General features: G+C 36.1%; 2 protein-coding genes across 2 annotated transcripts; one reads left to right on the top strand and one right to left on the bottom strand.

The window, feature by feature from the left end:
• The first annotated feature begins 6,286 nt into the window (after positions 1-6,286).
• LOC146141019 (uncharacterized) lies at positions 6,287-7,069 on the top strand. The gene has a single exon (XM_083392907.1). The coding sequence runs from the start codon at positions 6,323-6,325 to the stop codon at positions 7,055-7,057; it is 735 nt and encodes a 244-aa protein (XP_083249033.1). The 5' UTR covers positions 6,287-6,322; the 3' UTR covers positions 7,058-7,069.
• A 4,872-nt stretch (positions 7,070-11,941) lies between these two features.
• LOC146141018 (uncharacterized) lies at positions 11,942-12,634 on the bottom strand. Its single transcript, XM_083392781.1, has one exon. The coding sequence runs from the start codon at positions 12,632-12,634 to the stop codon at positions 11,942-11,944; it is 693 nt and encodes a 230-aa protein (XP_083248907.1).
• Between the last annotated feature and the right edge of the window lie 346 nt (positions 12,635-12,980).

Here is a 12,980-nt window from a genome sequence, read left to right as displayed (position 1 = left end):
TATATGTGCAACGCAATTCAGTTAAATTTGTCAATCGTTTATAGATTTACTGCTTTTAACCCAAGTGTCGACTGCACTGCACCCATTTCCCCATTAACAACCACTTGGCAATAAATGCTATACCCTCGCCGCAGCCTATTATGTTGTAACCTATACTGCTATAATGACGCCAGCTGCTGTATCCTGGTACAGCAGCACTGCGTTATAAAACATGGCATGAGTTATTTGTGAAACGTCTGTAAATTGCGAAATGTCGATTTCATTGAACATTTTGGCTTAGATATTTTTATTGAAATTACTAAAATAAACCGTGTATTGTGTTTCAAAGTTAAAATCAAATTTGTTACTTTGGTTTAAACTTCATAGGCCTTCTTCAGGACGTTTTGCTCTAAAGCGTGAACAGGGAAAACAAGATGTTGAGAACCAGGGGTGGAACCAAAGCGGTCCAAGGCCCTCAAACTGTATTTTTGCATATCATAGCTAAGCAAAACACCTGTCTAATCTAAAATTTAACGAAATAAACGAATTGCGTTGAGTTCATGCGGTTATACATTTTTATACCGTCACGCTTAGATGTATCTTTGTGACGTAAAATCTTGACTTAACCTTGCTGCGTCACGGTATGACAAAACTAAGTGACGTCACGTTATGACGTAACTCTGTAGCGTCACATCTAAAAAAACATCATGCCCCCAAACCAAAATCTAAATCCGCGCCTGTTGAGAGCCCATTGAATTAAAGGCCGCTATAGGCATTTAAGTTTGAGAACCAACGGCGTTGCCTTTTTGCAAAATGCGAATGAATATGCAACAACAGTTTAAAAAAGATTGATGCACACAAATGTGACAAATTGTGACAACTGTGGCATAGATGTGAAAATAAGGCGCACGATTTGCGATTTCTAAGATAAAAGAAAGTGCATCGAACGGTGCAGACCTTCTACCGGTGGCAGTGAGTTGAGTAATTTACATTAGGTGCATGGCATCGTTAGAAAACAGTCCGGGTCTTTTTTACTTTTTACCAGTCCGGAGCTTTTACTTTTTACCAGTCCGGAGCTTTTACTTTTTACCAGTCCGGGTCTTTTTTACTTTTTACCAGTCCGGAGCTTTTACTTTTTACCAGTCCGGAGCTTTTACTTTTTACCAGCCCGGGTCTTTTTTACTTTTTACCAGTCCGGAGCTTTTACTTTTTACCAGTCCGGGTCTTTTTTACAGGCCAGGCCAACATCTTCTTGGTGTATTATAACTATATAGGTTGGGTTTTAGGGTTTTCATTTGCATATTTTTGCAGACTTTTAGCGATAACTTCAGGTTTCTTAAGGTTACTAGTTTGCGACGTCTAGTTATAATACAACTTTGTGGCGTTAATTTTTAAGTTTCCATGCTTTTCGGTCAGAAAATCATTTTATTTAAACCCTGCTTTCACCTTACACCAATTCGCTGCCAGTGTACATTTGTTGTGATTTTTGAAAGGTTTGTTGAACCATTTTGGCTTCATCAATTTCAGAAATGTTTTGGTCATTTGCACTGAAATTACAAAATAACGGGGCCAAGCACAATCTCAAATAAAAGTTTAGTAACAGGAAAACTAGATTCTTCTTTTAACCTTGGTTAACTATAAGTTGCGACTTTATTAATTATACGTTTGCAAATTTTGTAGAAAATTATTGATAACGTATTTCGAGCTGTCACCCCCAAGCGTAATATGTTTTGTCATGCTGCGAAAAAATACGATTTGTTTTTCTATATACACATTCATAAATTGAACCAATTGTAAAACCGACTTTGATTACCATTAACTATATTTTACACAACAAGGCTAATATAACTGCTGCCATATTTTGTTAGAGTAACAGAATAATGTGAGCATTTTGTTTTTATAGTTAAAAATCAACTTGATCTTAACAATGACAAAACCAAATATGTGGAAAGTTAGAAGTCTTCCTGAAGGTGTAGAAATATTACCTGGAATGCTATACAGAAAGCTGAACGAAACGGATTTGCCCGCAATTAAAAGTCTGTTCACCAGCAATTACAGTAACCAGCACCCTTTAAATCAAACATTCAGGCTACCTATTGAAGAAACAGAAGCCGAAGACCTCGCGGCAGTTGAAGAAATGCTGATCGACAACTCTTGTCATGGAACTTTTGACTTGCAAAACGGCGAACTAGTTGCTTGTGGCATGAAGACAAGACATGAGAAAAATAATGGTGACACCATACATGCTGCCAGAAAGCGAAAGGCCGCAGTGACGAGATTTTTGAAAGTTTTGACAATGGATGTATTTGCTGACTTAAACGCCAGCCGATATTTCTTGTTATCCATGGCTTGTGTAAAAGAGGAATACCGTTCCAAAGGTATAATCACCGCGATGATCGATTTCGAAATGCAGCAAACCAGAAATGAAGGCGGGAATTATTTCGTGATTGTGGCCAGTTCAAAACCTACTCACAAAAAGTTTTGAAACGTTTGGGTTTTAAAGTGGTAAGGGAAGTGATATATGCCGACTACGTCGACCCCGAAACTGAAATGAAGCCCAATTTGAAACTTTCACCAATTCACACTTCATGTCAGCTGGCTTACAAACATATTCAACCATAGGCAGTCGAGACAAAAGAGCTTTCAAAACGTTTTTAAAACACGTTTTACACGAAAGTCGTTGCTGTGAGTTTCCGCCATAACGATTGGTCGCCTGTTACCACATTTACAAAAACGTACTTCTATATACTGGCAATGTTAACCGTTAAGCAAGTTTTTAAATGCTGACACGACTTGAGAACACCTTTTCAGCAAAAAGTTCTGCGTGCAAGTTGGCTCGATGTACCATACCACATCTTTCGCTGCATCCTGAAACAAACAACTGTAGTTTTCTTTGTAAATTTGCACTACTATAGTTGTTTCGGTTCCAAAAAAATAAAATATATCTAGCTGCAATGTAAGTTTATAATCCATTTGTGGATTTTGCAAAAATCTGTATTTTACACCATTTAACTCTTTAACAAAACTAAAAAGTTTAGGGAGATAATGGCAACATATAATTTTGCCTTTAAACACATTTATCGCTTTTGCGAGAATCTGACTGTTGTACCATACAAAACATCTTCACAAACTATAAAATTTTAGGGAGATAAAGGCGTTATAATTTCATTGCCCTTGTTAACTAATAGGCCTACGACGATTTTAGTGCAGCCAAACAGCTAATGGACAAATTTTAACTTCGGCACGGCTAAAAGAGTGTTCTATTCTCGTCCTATTTCCAATGTTTCGCCAATCTTGGGCCATCCTAAGTTTTATTTGCGCCTAAGTCAAGTGCCTCGTTAGGCATTGACTTAAAGCAATCTGTGGTACGCGAAGTCATTTTGGGTGGTACGCAGTATGTTTTTAAATAAAATTGCAGTTTTACGAAAAAGTTTAGCATTTTTTTCTATTGTAATAAAACTATACATTCATCGTTATGATTGTATAGTTAAATCTTTTATGCTTCATCAATGATAGGAATTATTATCTTTCCGGAACATCTATGCAAATTTATTTTATGACATAGAAAAACAACAAAGAATCACAAAACTTGACTACCGGTATCTTGCAAAAAGGGAAACTTTTTCAAGATTAGTGGGCCGCATTTGTTTCGAAATTTCCGGACTAACTAATTAGCTAATCCACCCCTGTTAATAATCCTATATACATTTTCAGTAAAGTTGAGTTTTTCGATAATTTGTTGGTACGCAACAAGATCATAGAACCTCGAGATGGTACGCGGTGAAAAAAAGGTTGAGAACCGCTGACTTAAAAAGATATGTCCAGCTATAATACCTGTTGACTTACTACCTTATGTCAGCATCTGGCCTTTACCACTGGCGAAAAATAGGGGCCTTACGGCACATATATTCAGGCCATAAAATATAGAGTTTGTCAAATAGTCAATTAAACCATTATAGGCCTGACGCATCTTTATTATTTATACAGTCAGATTGTAAAGAGCAAGTGACTTGTAAAGAGTTTAAGTTAAAATTCAGTTTAGAATAGAAGCTACCCTGACGACATTTGCTAGGCCTTAAACAATTTTGTGCAAGCTCGAAACAGAATTTAAAGGCACTACTTTCGTGTTACGAAGGCTCTTAGTAAAAAAAGGCAGGAAATGGAAGAAGTCTTTAAGTTGGAAAATTCAACAGAGGTAATTGAGGGTTATTTAATGCCATTTCTTCTGGGCACAATTGTTATTCGATTGCGCGTAAGCGGCAAAAGTCCACGAGTTTAGGTTAGTAGGACACGAAGAGTCAAAAAACGCTCAAAACGTGCAGCAAATTTACACGAATTCGTATTAAAATGACAAGAAAAAGGGGATCATTAAACCGTTGCACATTTTTAACCTAATAAAAATATAAAGGTCTGTCAGTTGGTCGTTAGGTTGTGAATACCACAACGTAAGGTTTAATCTGTGTTAAATTTTGATGGAAAAGTGTATGGAGAACTTGCTAACTAAGTAAAACCAGGTTAAGAAGGAAACAGGCACCGTGATAAGGTTTAAGCGTTATTTTTGGAGGCTGCTAATATATAACAACGTATAAAACACTTGTTAGTTTTCTTAAATATTTTGTTAGAACCTACGTGGAAAAAACTAAGTTCATTGTTTTCGAAATTAGTGCACCAAAATTGTCGGTCTTGGTTGCTCAATAATTATCTTCCAATACTTTTGGACAAAATTCACGTAAAGTATTAAGTTCGACTCGATACCGCAAGTCTGCAATTATATGGATTTGTGAATTCTAGAAAGCTTTAATCGCCAAGAAATTTTATCTTGTTAATGTTGCTTACTTTCGTATACGACTAATATGTATTTTTGTATAGAGTTTTGGGGATTTTTTGGTCGAAATTTAAAATTGTTTTATGATATATACTCTTTAAATTAACTTCAAAATTTCAAAGAAATGTTGTCACTCGCTTAGCGTCGAACAGAACGCGCGGTTAAACAGAAGTTACCATGACGTATATGTGATACACGAAAAATCACATATGGCATTTACCCATATGGCATTTTAATTTTTTTCTTGGAACTTTGTAAATCCGTCTTGTCTGAGTGGAACGCGCAACTAGTTCAAATTAATTTCGTAGTCGAACGTGTGTCGATACACTATCTCATTTTTTTTACCGAAATTCGTGGTAATCTGATATCTTATTTTGGTTTAGGAAAATGCACGTCGCGCAATGATTTCTGGGAAAAAAGTTCATTTTGAAAAACCCGACCAATTTGTTGCCCGTATGAAAACATTCGTACGCAAGAAGATTTGTAGTGAATAGGCCTTCAAAATGCCACAGTATATAAGGTTGTCCTACTTGTGTGGGGCGCTGTAGTTTTGTTTTATGTTATTGAGGTATATTCCCTTTTAAAAGTCCGTTGTATTTGCTGACTTGCTGTGTATTTAATTGAGATGACGACATGATTGCACGCTTCGGGAATTTTTGTTTCTTTATAACTTGTGTCGCAAAACTAAATATAAGTAATTTCGCCAATCATACGCATTAACATGATTGACATTTCCTTTGGTAACAGACAAGCATTTATTTGCGTGTTGTACTTGCCATAACAGTTGATGATACCATGGTATATAAGAGATTGTCTAACGTTAAACAAGATTGATTAAGGTAGTCTATAGGCCAGGGGTGACCAACACGCTGCTTTTCACCCAGTTAGATGCGGCTCTTACGTTCATGTTGCGCTTATGATTTTTTAGAATGTTTCGATTTCGTTTGGTTAAGTTTTGGACCGCTTTCGACTAAAAAAAAGACTGTTTGCCTTTAAGGCCAACGTATTTTTCGCAATACTTTTAAAACAAGATAAGCACAAAATAATGCCCAATTAACATTGATAAATGACATTATATCGAAAAATGTGTATTTTTTCATCCAACGCGTCGCGGCTCCTTCTAAAGGAAATTTTAACGAAATAAGCCATTTTTTTCGCGCTTTGTGCGATCGCTTTGTGGATTGAGTAAGAAATGGAGTGATAGAACATTCATTTCGTTCCACGTGTGTAAGGTGTTGCTCTTTGCGGTTTCTTAAGAAACAAATACGACTCTTGGTATCTAATTGGTTGGCCATCCCTGCTATAGGCAGTAAAAATGGCAGATTGATTAAAGATTGATTAAAGTATAGACATTCAAAATGACAAACTGTTTTAGCAGAAGTAAGATAAAGTATCGGTTTAAATAAAGAGTCCCATTAAATAAGCGTATTCACAGAAACCTTTCGTATTTTTCTTATACTTTTGGCAGGTATTACAGGTTCGTTCTGTTGTCCAACTGAAAACGTAATAGTTTTAACAATGGCACAATCCAGTTTGGAAAAAGATAAGCTCATACCCCAAGGAACGGAAATCTTACCCGGTTTTGTATATCGAATGTTGAACGAAAGTGATTTGCCCGAAGTAAAACACATTATCGACCGCTATTACAGTCACCAGCACCCGATACGACATATATTCAAGCTCTCCAAACAAGACATCGAAGGAGTGGACTTCGCGATAGCCGAAGAAATGGTCAGGGCCAATGCCTGTTTTGGGACCTTCCAAAAACAGACCGGCCAACTTATTGCCTTTGCTATGAAGACAACAGAGAATATCAGTGAATCGGCCATTAACCATGCCTCCGCTAGGGAACGAAATCCTTTTCTCGCAAGATTTGCGGAATTCATGTCACGTGATGTATTCAAGGATTTAAACACCAATCGATACATGTATTGGTCCATGGCGTGTGTAAAAGCCGAGTACCGTTCCAAAGGCATAATCTCGGCCATGCTCGATTTTGATTTCGTTCAAGGCAGTAAAAATGGCTGTGAGTATGTGGTGGCGATCGCCAGCTCAGCGTTTTCGCAAAAGGCTTTAAAACATGGAGGCTTCAAGGTTCTGAGAGAGGTGAAATACGCAGATTACATCGATAGTGAGACAGGATTGAAGCCCGATTTAAACTTGTCTCCAATCCATACTTCCTGTCAATTGACTTACAAACGTGTTCAACCATCAGAAGCCGAAACGAAAAAACTTTTCAATAACTCGGATTAGCAGCAATAAGGAGTTAGCAGAAAACATTTTTGATTTAGGACTAATTTGTATATTCTTTGTGCAATAATATAGAGTCTATATAGTACCGTATGTAAAGTAATATAGAGAGTTACTGATGTTAAGACGATTTATGTAAAAAAAAAAAACACAATTTGTATAGCAAATGTTTTTATTTAGACATTACAGTACAACAACTTGCACGTAACTACCGTTTTTATTGCAATAAACAGTAATATAACCAATTTTCATTGTACATCACTTCGTAAATTGCACCAAGCTACATCTTCCGTCTTTCGCAAGAGACGTTACATCACCTGAAAAATGTAAAAAGATAAATATAATCTGGCTGAAATATTGAAATATTAAGAATATATTATAACCGATCTCTAACAACAAAAACGAATTCTTTGAAAATGTTAGGGCTGAAATGTGTAGCCCATGCAGTATGTGTGCTGGTCAAAAGTAAACGCGATTCAGATTTACTAAAACGGCAATTATTTAAATATGAAAACGATTTTTCTGTTTATTAAATAATATGGGATGCAACTGTACACTTTGCTCGTAAATAACGCAATTAGCTGTTGGTAACAGTTTGCTTTTTCGCATCAAACAACTACTCAATCTTCTTTGATATTGATTTCATGAACGTAAGCCAAATGACTATAACAAATAAAACATGGTGGGTGAGGTAACATTGAATAGCAATTTAACGAACGATCGAAAGGCGTGGCAAGTCAAATACCAAATATTGTGCTACTTCTCGTAAACAGAAATCTAATATTAAAGCGTACACAATTTTGAAGAATTTTTTTCTATGTTTTATTGTGTAATTATTGCAGAAAATTACGGGCTTGTAAGAAAATTTTAGCGTTTTCCCTGACGCACATTTCAACACCAAATTTTCCGACATGCCAGGAAAAATCCTGACGTATGCCAACCTTTTGTCGTCGAAAAAAAGACAAGCGTTAAAGAACACCGATCCATAGGCGTACATCGTCAAACGAAAAAATATGTCTTTTCAAGTGGCCAAGGTTGTTTTACAAGATCTAGAAAAGTTAACTTTATAAACGCTAAGTTTGCCACGTAAAGGTATTTTCCTATAAATGGTCAGTATTTCCTGTATTCGTCACAACTTATGTGTGTGACCTTCTTGAAATTTCTCTTTTATCATTTCTCGTGTCACAAATCACTCCCAAGCAGTAAACGCAACTTCCGTTAACGAATCTTGTGGACTGAGTCACTTCCTTAATTATGAGCCACAAATTTGTTTAATATATTGCGCTGAACATAATCGGTTGTTCTTTTTAATTTGTAGTTCAGTGCTAATAAGGTCGGTTTTAGTTATTATTGGTATACGGTTGTATAAAATAGAATCTAAAGTTAAACAGTTGTCTGATTTTACCCTTAACTATATGATTAGAGTTCGAATTAAAATAAAGACTGCGGAGTTTAAACAGCACAATCGATTTTAAAGATTTGTAAAGCTGCTAAAAGTTAATGAGATTTGTTAGATACTTCTTAGATTGATGATATTGATGTACTAAAGGGAACTTACTAGCATATATAGCCTAATTTTTTTTTTGCTTATTAAAAATAAACTAACAAAAAGTGTAAAACTGAAGAATTTTGCTACCGAAATGTTCATACTTGAAAACACTTTTTTAGTTAAATTGACGCATTCAGTTAAATTCGGTGGTGATATATGGAAAAACTGTAGTTTTACTGGTCACTTGCGGCACGGGAGCATAGACTATATACTGCACAACTCATTCCTCACGAAATCTTTCTTTCGCACAATGTTACTTCAGTATTGAACACAGGGCTTCAATTGGCAAACATTTCTGTTGTAACTAAAAGCATTATCAGTCTTGAATAGGACACACAATTTTCTCAACTCGCGTGTCAACTAAAACATGTATCTTTGTATAACATAGGCTTTTACTTTTAGCAGTTCAACACGTTACACATTTTTAGTTGATTTATAATATTATTATTACACGTTTATATCGTTATTTTGCTGAATATGACACAACCAAGTTTGGGAGGAATTGTAGGAGTGGAAATCCTACCTGGCCTGATATTTCGAATGTTGAACGAAACCGATTGGCCCCAAATGTCTGACCTCATCGCGAGCAATTACAGTTTCCAACATCCAATAAGCCAAACCTTCAATCTCTCGGAAGAAGACATCAAAGACAAAGACCTTCAAGCAGCAAAACAGACGCTGATGTGCAACGGTTGTTTTGGGTTTTTTGACAAACAGACCGGACAACTTGTCGCTTTTGCCAGAAAGAAAATACATGACGTAAGCGAGAAAGGAGTTAACCCGGCTAGCAGAGGCCTAAGTCCTGCAGTGACGCGATTTCTGAGTTTCGTGTTAGGTGATGCGTTCGCCGATTTGAACACAAGTCGCTACACTTTTCTCTCAATGGCCTGCGTAAAAGCGGAGTATCGTACAAGAGGTATAATAACCGCTATGCTTGACTACGATATGCGTCAAAGGCAAGGCGGTGAATATATGGTTGCGATACCCAGTTCGGTTTTTACGCAAAGAGCTTTGAAACGCTTGGGTTTTAAAGTGCTTAGGGAGGTGAAATATGCCGACTACGTCGACCCCGAAACTGGATTGAAACCAGATTTAAAACTTTCACCAATTCACACTTCATGTCAATTGGTGTACAAACAAGTCCAACCAAAAAAGCCTAATAAAACAAGCTCTTTTAAATTTGATTTTTAAATTTCGTAGTATAGGGTAGTGGTACATCCTATATTATTGCAAAATTATAACACACATTATTTAAAAATGTAAAGAATCGTTTCACCTGGTAACTTTGTATTAAATAATTAACGTGTGTTGATTGGTTAACGCTAACTTATATATTGGTTTATTTTTACAGGAATATTCATTACCATGTTTGCAAAGCGTCCATTCTATAATTCGCCGCCTTTTACTGTTTGTTGCAATTATATATTTCACAATTGCAAAAGACATATTCATTCGAACTTTACTAAAAACGACAAAAAATAAATGGTCATACATTTCCTCGCAAGATTATACTTATTTTTTAACTGTTTTATTTTGAAAGTTCAAATAAAACGAGTGAATTACAGGTTTTTATAAATGTAACATGCAGCTCGTACTTGAAAAACGGTGTCTGTTTTCTATTGGTACAGCACTCCAGCCACTGTGAAGTTAAAATAGGCCGACTAGAAAGGTTTTTAACTGCCTTAGTTTACCAAAAACATATTATAATCAATGTGATTGCTACAATTATTGTTTGTCAAGTAGCTGGTAAGCTGGAAAATTTACATTTACGAAGGCAAAATTTACATTTAAAAAAAAAGAAATTAATTTTTCGTTTTAGTTGTAATTTACACTTGACACAAGCTCTTGCGATATTAACGGGGCTCAGTGTGGCGTAAAGTGAACAGACAAACATTGCTCAACATACGATATACATTTTCCGAGACCTTAACGCATATACTGACTGATCGAACGTGCAATTATGGCAGCATTGCGTGAGATGAAAAATAGAAATATGATTAAGTATATAGGTTTCCACGAAAACCAAACCGTTTTTGGTATTCTTAACAGTGTTGTAAACAAGTCATTTTTACAACGTTTAACTATTAAAACTAACCAACTCGACTGATTATAAGCAATAACTCAAAATAACATCTAACGCATCATATGCCAAGCGAAATTTACGACTAACATTCGTTTACGAAGTCAAATGTTTAGGATAAAAGTCAATGTGGAACCAAACAGAAAAATCGGTAACTTTGCAAAAGCCAATTAAAATATAATACAAAATGCTATTATTACTGCCTTCCAGCAGTTAGTAGAATTTTAGTAAAAACGTTTTTTTTATCATTTAAGTGAAATCATACGGTCGTTTTAGTGTAGTTTATAAATTGTTTGATAAAAAAAGTTCATCGAGTTTTACTTTCAAAAAAGGGTTATTAACATCGACGTTTTTTTGACATCGCCACAAATGTCTTGCGGTATGAAGAGAATATTAACAACTCTCAGTGTTGGAACAGGCATATATGAATATACTGTAAACAGTAAAATGAATGCACTATTATTTTGTCAACCTTTTTTAAGAGAAAACAACAGTGACGTGCGGTGAGGTTCTTAGACGGTGAGGCACAATTCTTTTCGAGTCACGTTTTCTTTAACAACCACAAAAACGGCATAGTAATAATAAAAAAAAAAACTCAAAAATCATTCAGCGATCAAAACAAAACAACTAAAAAGTAGTCAAAATACATTAATATACCAAACGTAATAATGACTCCATCGTTTATGACGTAACAGTGCATGACAATTATAGGTGTGGCAATACTCCTTTTTACCAATCTCTTTGACAGTTGCCTGTTTATTTATTTTTTTTTGTCAAGTCATCTTATGCATAAGTATCAAATTTGCAACAGGGCTGCCTTTATTTTTGACTTCAACTTTAGAGCTTAACACTACAAGAAGTCAATGTACACCTACTATGCGGGCATTCAAGCTAGACGAAGAAAGGTTTCATAGTTGGAAGGTCACAATTGAGACATGCCTCAAACCATAGCTAAATCGTTCATCATGTTTTCCGAGAGAATAGCGAAAGAAAAGGGCACGCATAATGCAGTGTATGGCACTTTTGTGATCTGAAGAGGGGCACGGCTTGGCGCTGCCTCTCTTCACGTAATTCAATGATTTCCACCGCGTGAACGCTTGATATAAATAACGCAACCGAAATAGAAGAAAAAAGAAAGCACGCTTTAGGTATAGAAACGTAAAATTTACGGTAGAGATATAACTGATATAACAGTGTCTCACCTGCCTCCCCTGTAAACAATGCACTAGACTAGCATATACATTTTTATTGTTTCTCATTATAGCTGAATAGGTATGTACATCAGCTGGCAAGAAGTGTGGATAGGAGATAGTTTTAGATCTGGCTTCAATCCAGTGTCGGGGTCCACGTATTCCGCGTATTTCACTTCCCTCAAAACTTTAAAACCCAAACGTTTCAAAGCTTTCTGTGTAAAAACAGAAGTGGCCACGGCCACGAAATATTCGCAGCCTTTATTTCGGGCTTGGTGCATTTCGAAGTCAAGCATAGCTGTGATAATACCTCTAGAACGATACTCCGCTTTCACGCAAGCCATTGACAGAAATGTATAACGACTGGTGTTTAAATCGGCAAACACATCGCCTAGCAAGGATTTCCAAAATCGCATTACCGAAGCCTTTCGCTGTCTAGCCGTATATATGGTGTCCCTTTTTGTGATGCTATGTTCTTCCTTCATTGCAACGGCAATAAGTTCGCCGGTTATTTTGTTGAAAGTTCCTAAACACGCGTCGCTCATCAACCTTGTTTTGGCTGCTTTAAGGTCCTTGTCGCCGATTTCGTCCTCCGAAAGATTGAATACTTGACTTATGGGATGTTGATTACTGTAATCGCTTGTAATAAGGCTTTTCATTTGGGGCCAATCCGTTTCGTTTAAAACTCTGAAAATCATACCAGGTAGAATTTCTACTTCGTCAGAGTCAAAAAGAGTTTTGCTTAGATTTGGTTGTGTCATTGTTTTACGATGTTGCTTACTTGAACTGAAAAGTGTGACGCCTGCAAAATAGTAAAACGTCAATGGTTGTTGTTATACTGATAAAAATAAACCTTATTAGTTGCAATGTTGGTTCTTTGTGGTCTTCTAAAGATTTAAGGTAGAAATGTGATACAAACTATACTATGAAATACTGAAACACATACAATAACCAGATTAGTTTTTGGTTGTTTTTTACTGTCAAACTGTCTCACTAAACAATAAATAAACTGTTGCTTCCAGGCATAGTAAAATAAATCAAAACCGTCATTCACCCTGACGAAGGCGTCTTGCATATAGGTTGTCGAAACGTTGGTTAAGAATTACA

Source organism: Ascidiella aspersa, chromosome 6 (assembly GCF_963924565.1).
Source record: "Ascidiella aspersa chromosome 6, kaAscAspe10.2, whole genome shotgun sequence".
NCBI classification, from domain to species: domain Eukaryota; kingdom Metazoa; phylum Chordata; class Ascidiacea; order Phlebobranchia; family Ascidiidae; genus Ascidiella; species Ascidiella aspersa.
Note: the sequence above shows the minus strand (reverse complement) of the source record. Positions and strands in the feature narration are given on the sequence as shown.

Bases quoted from the DNA above. Each gene is read 5' to 3' on its own strand.
- LOC146141019 (XM_083392907.1), top strand. From the start codon at position 6,323: ATGGCACAATCCAGTTTGGAAAAAGATAAGCTCATACCCCAAGGAACG.
- LOC146141018 (XM_083392781.1), bottom strand. From the start codon at position 12,634: ATGACACAACCAAATCTAAGCAAAACTCTTTTTGACTCTGACGAAGTA.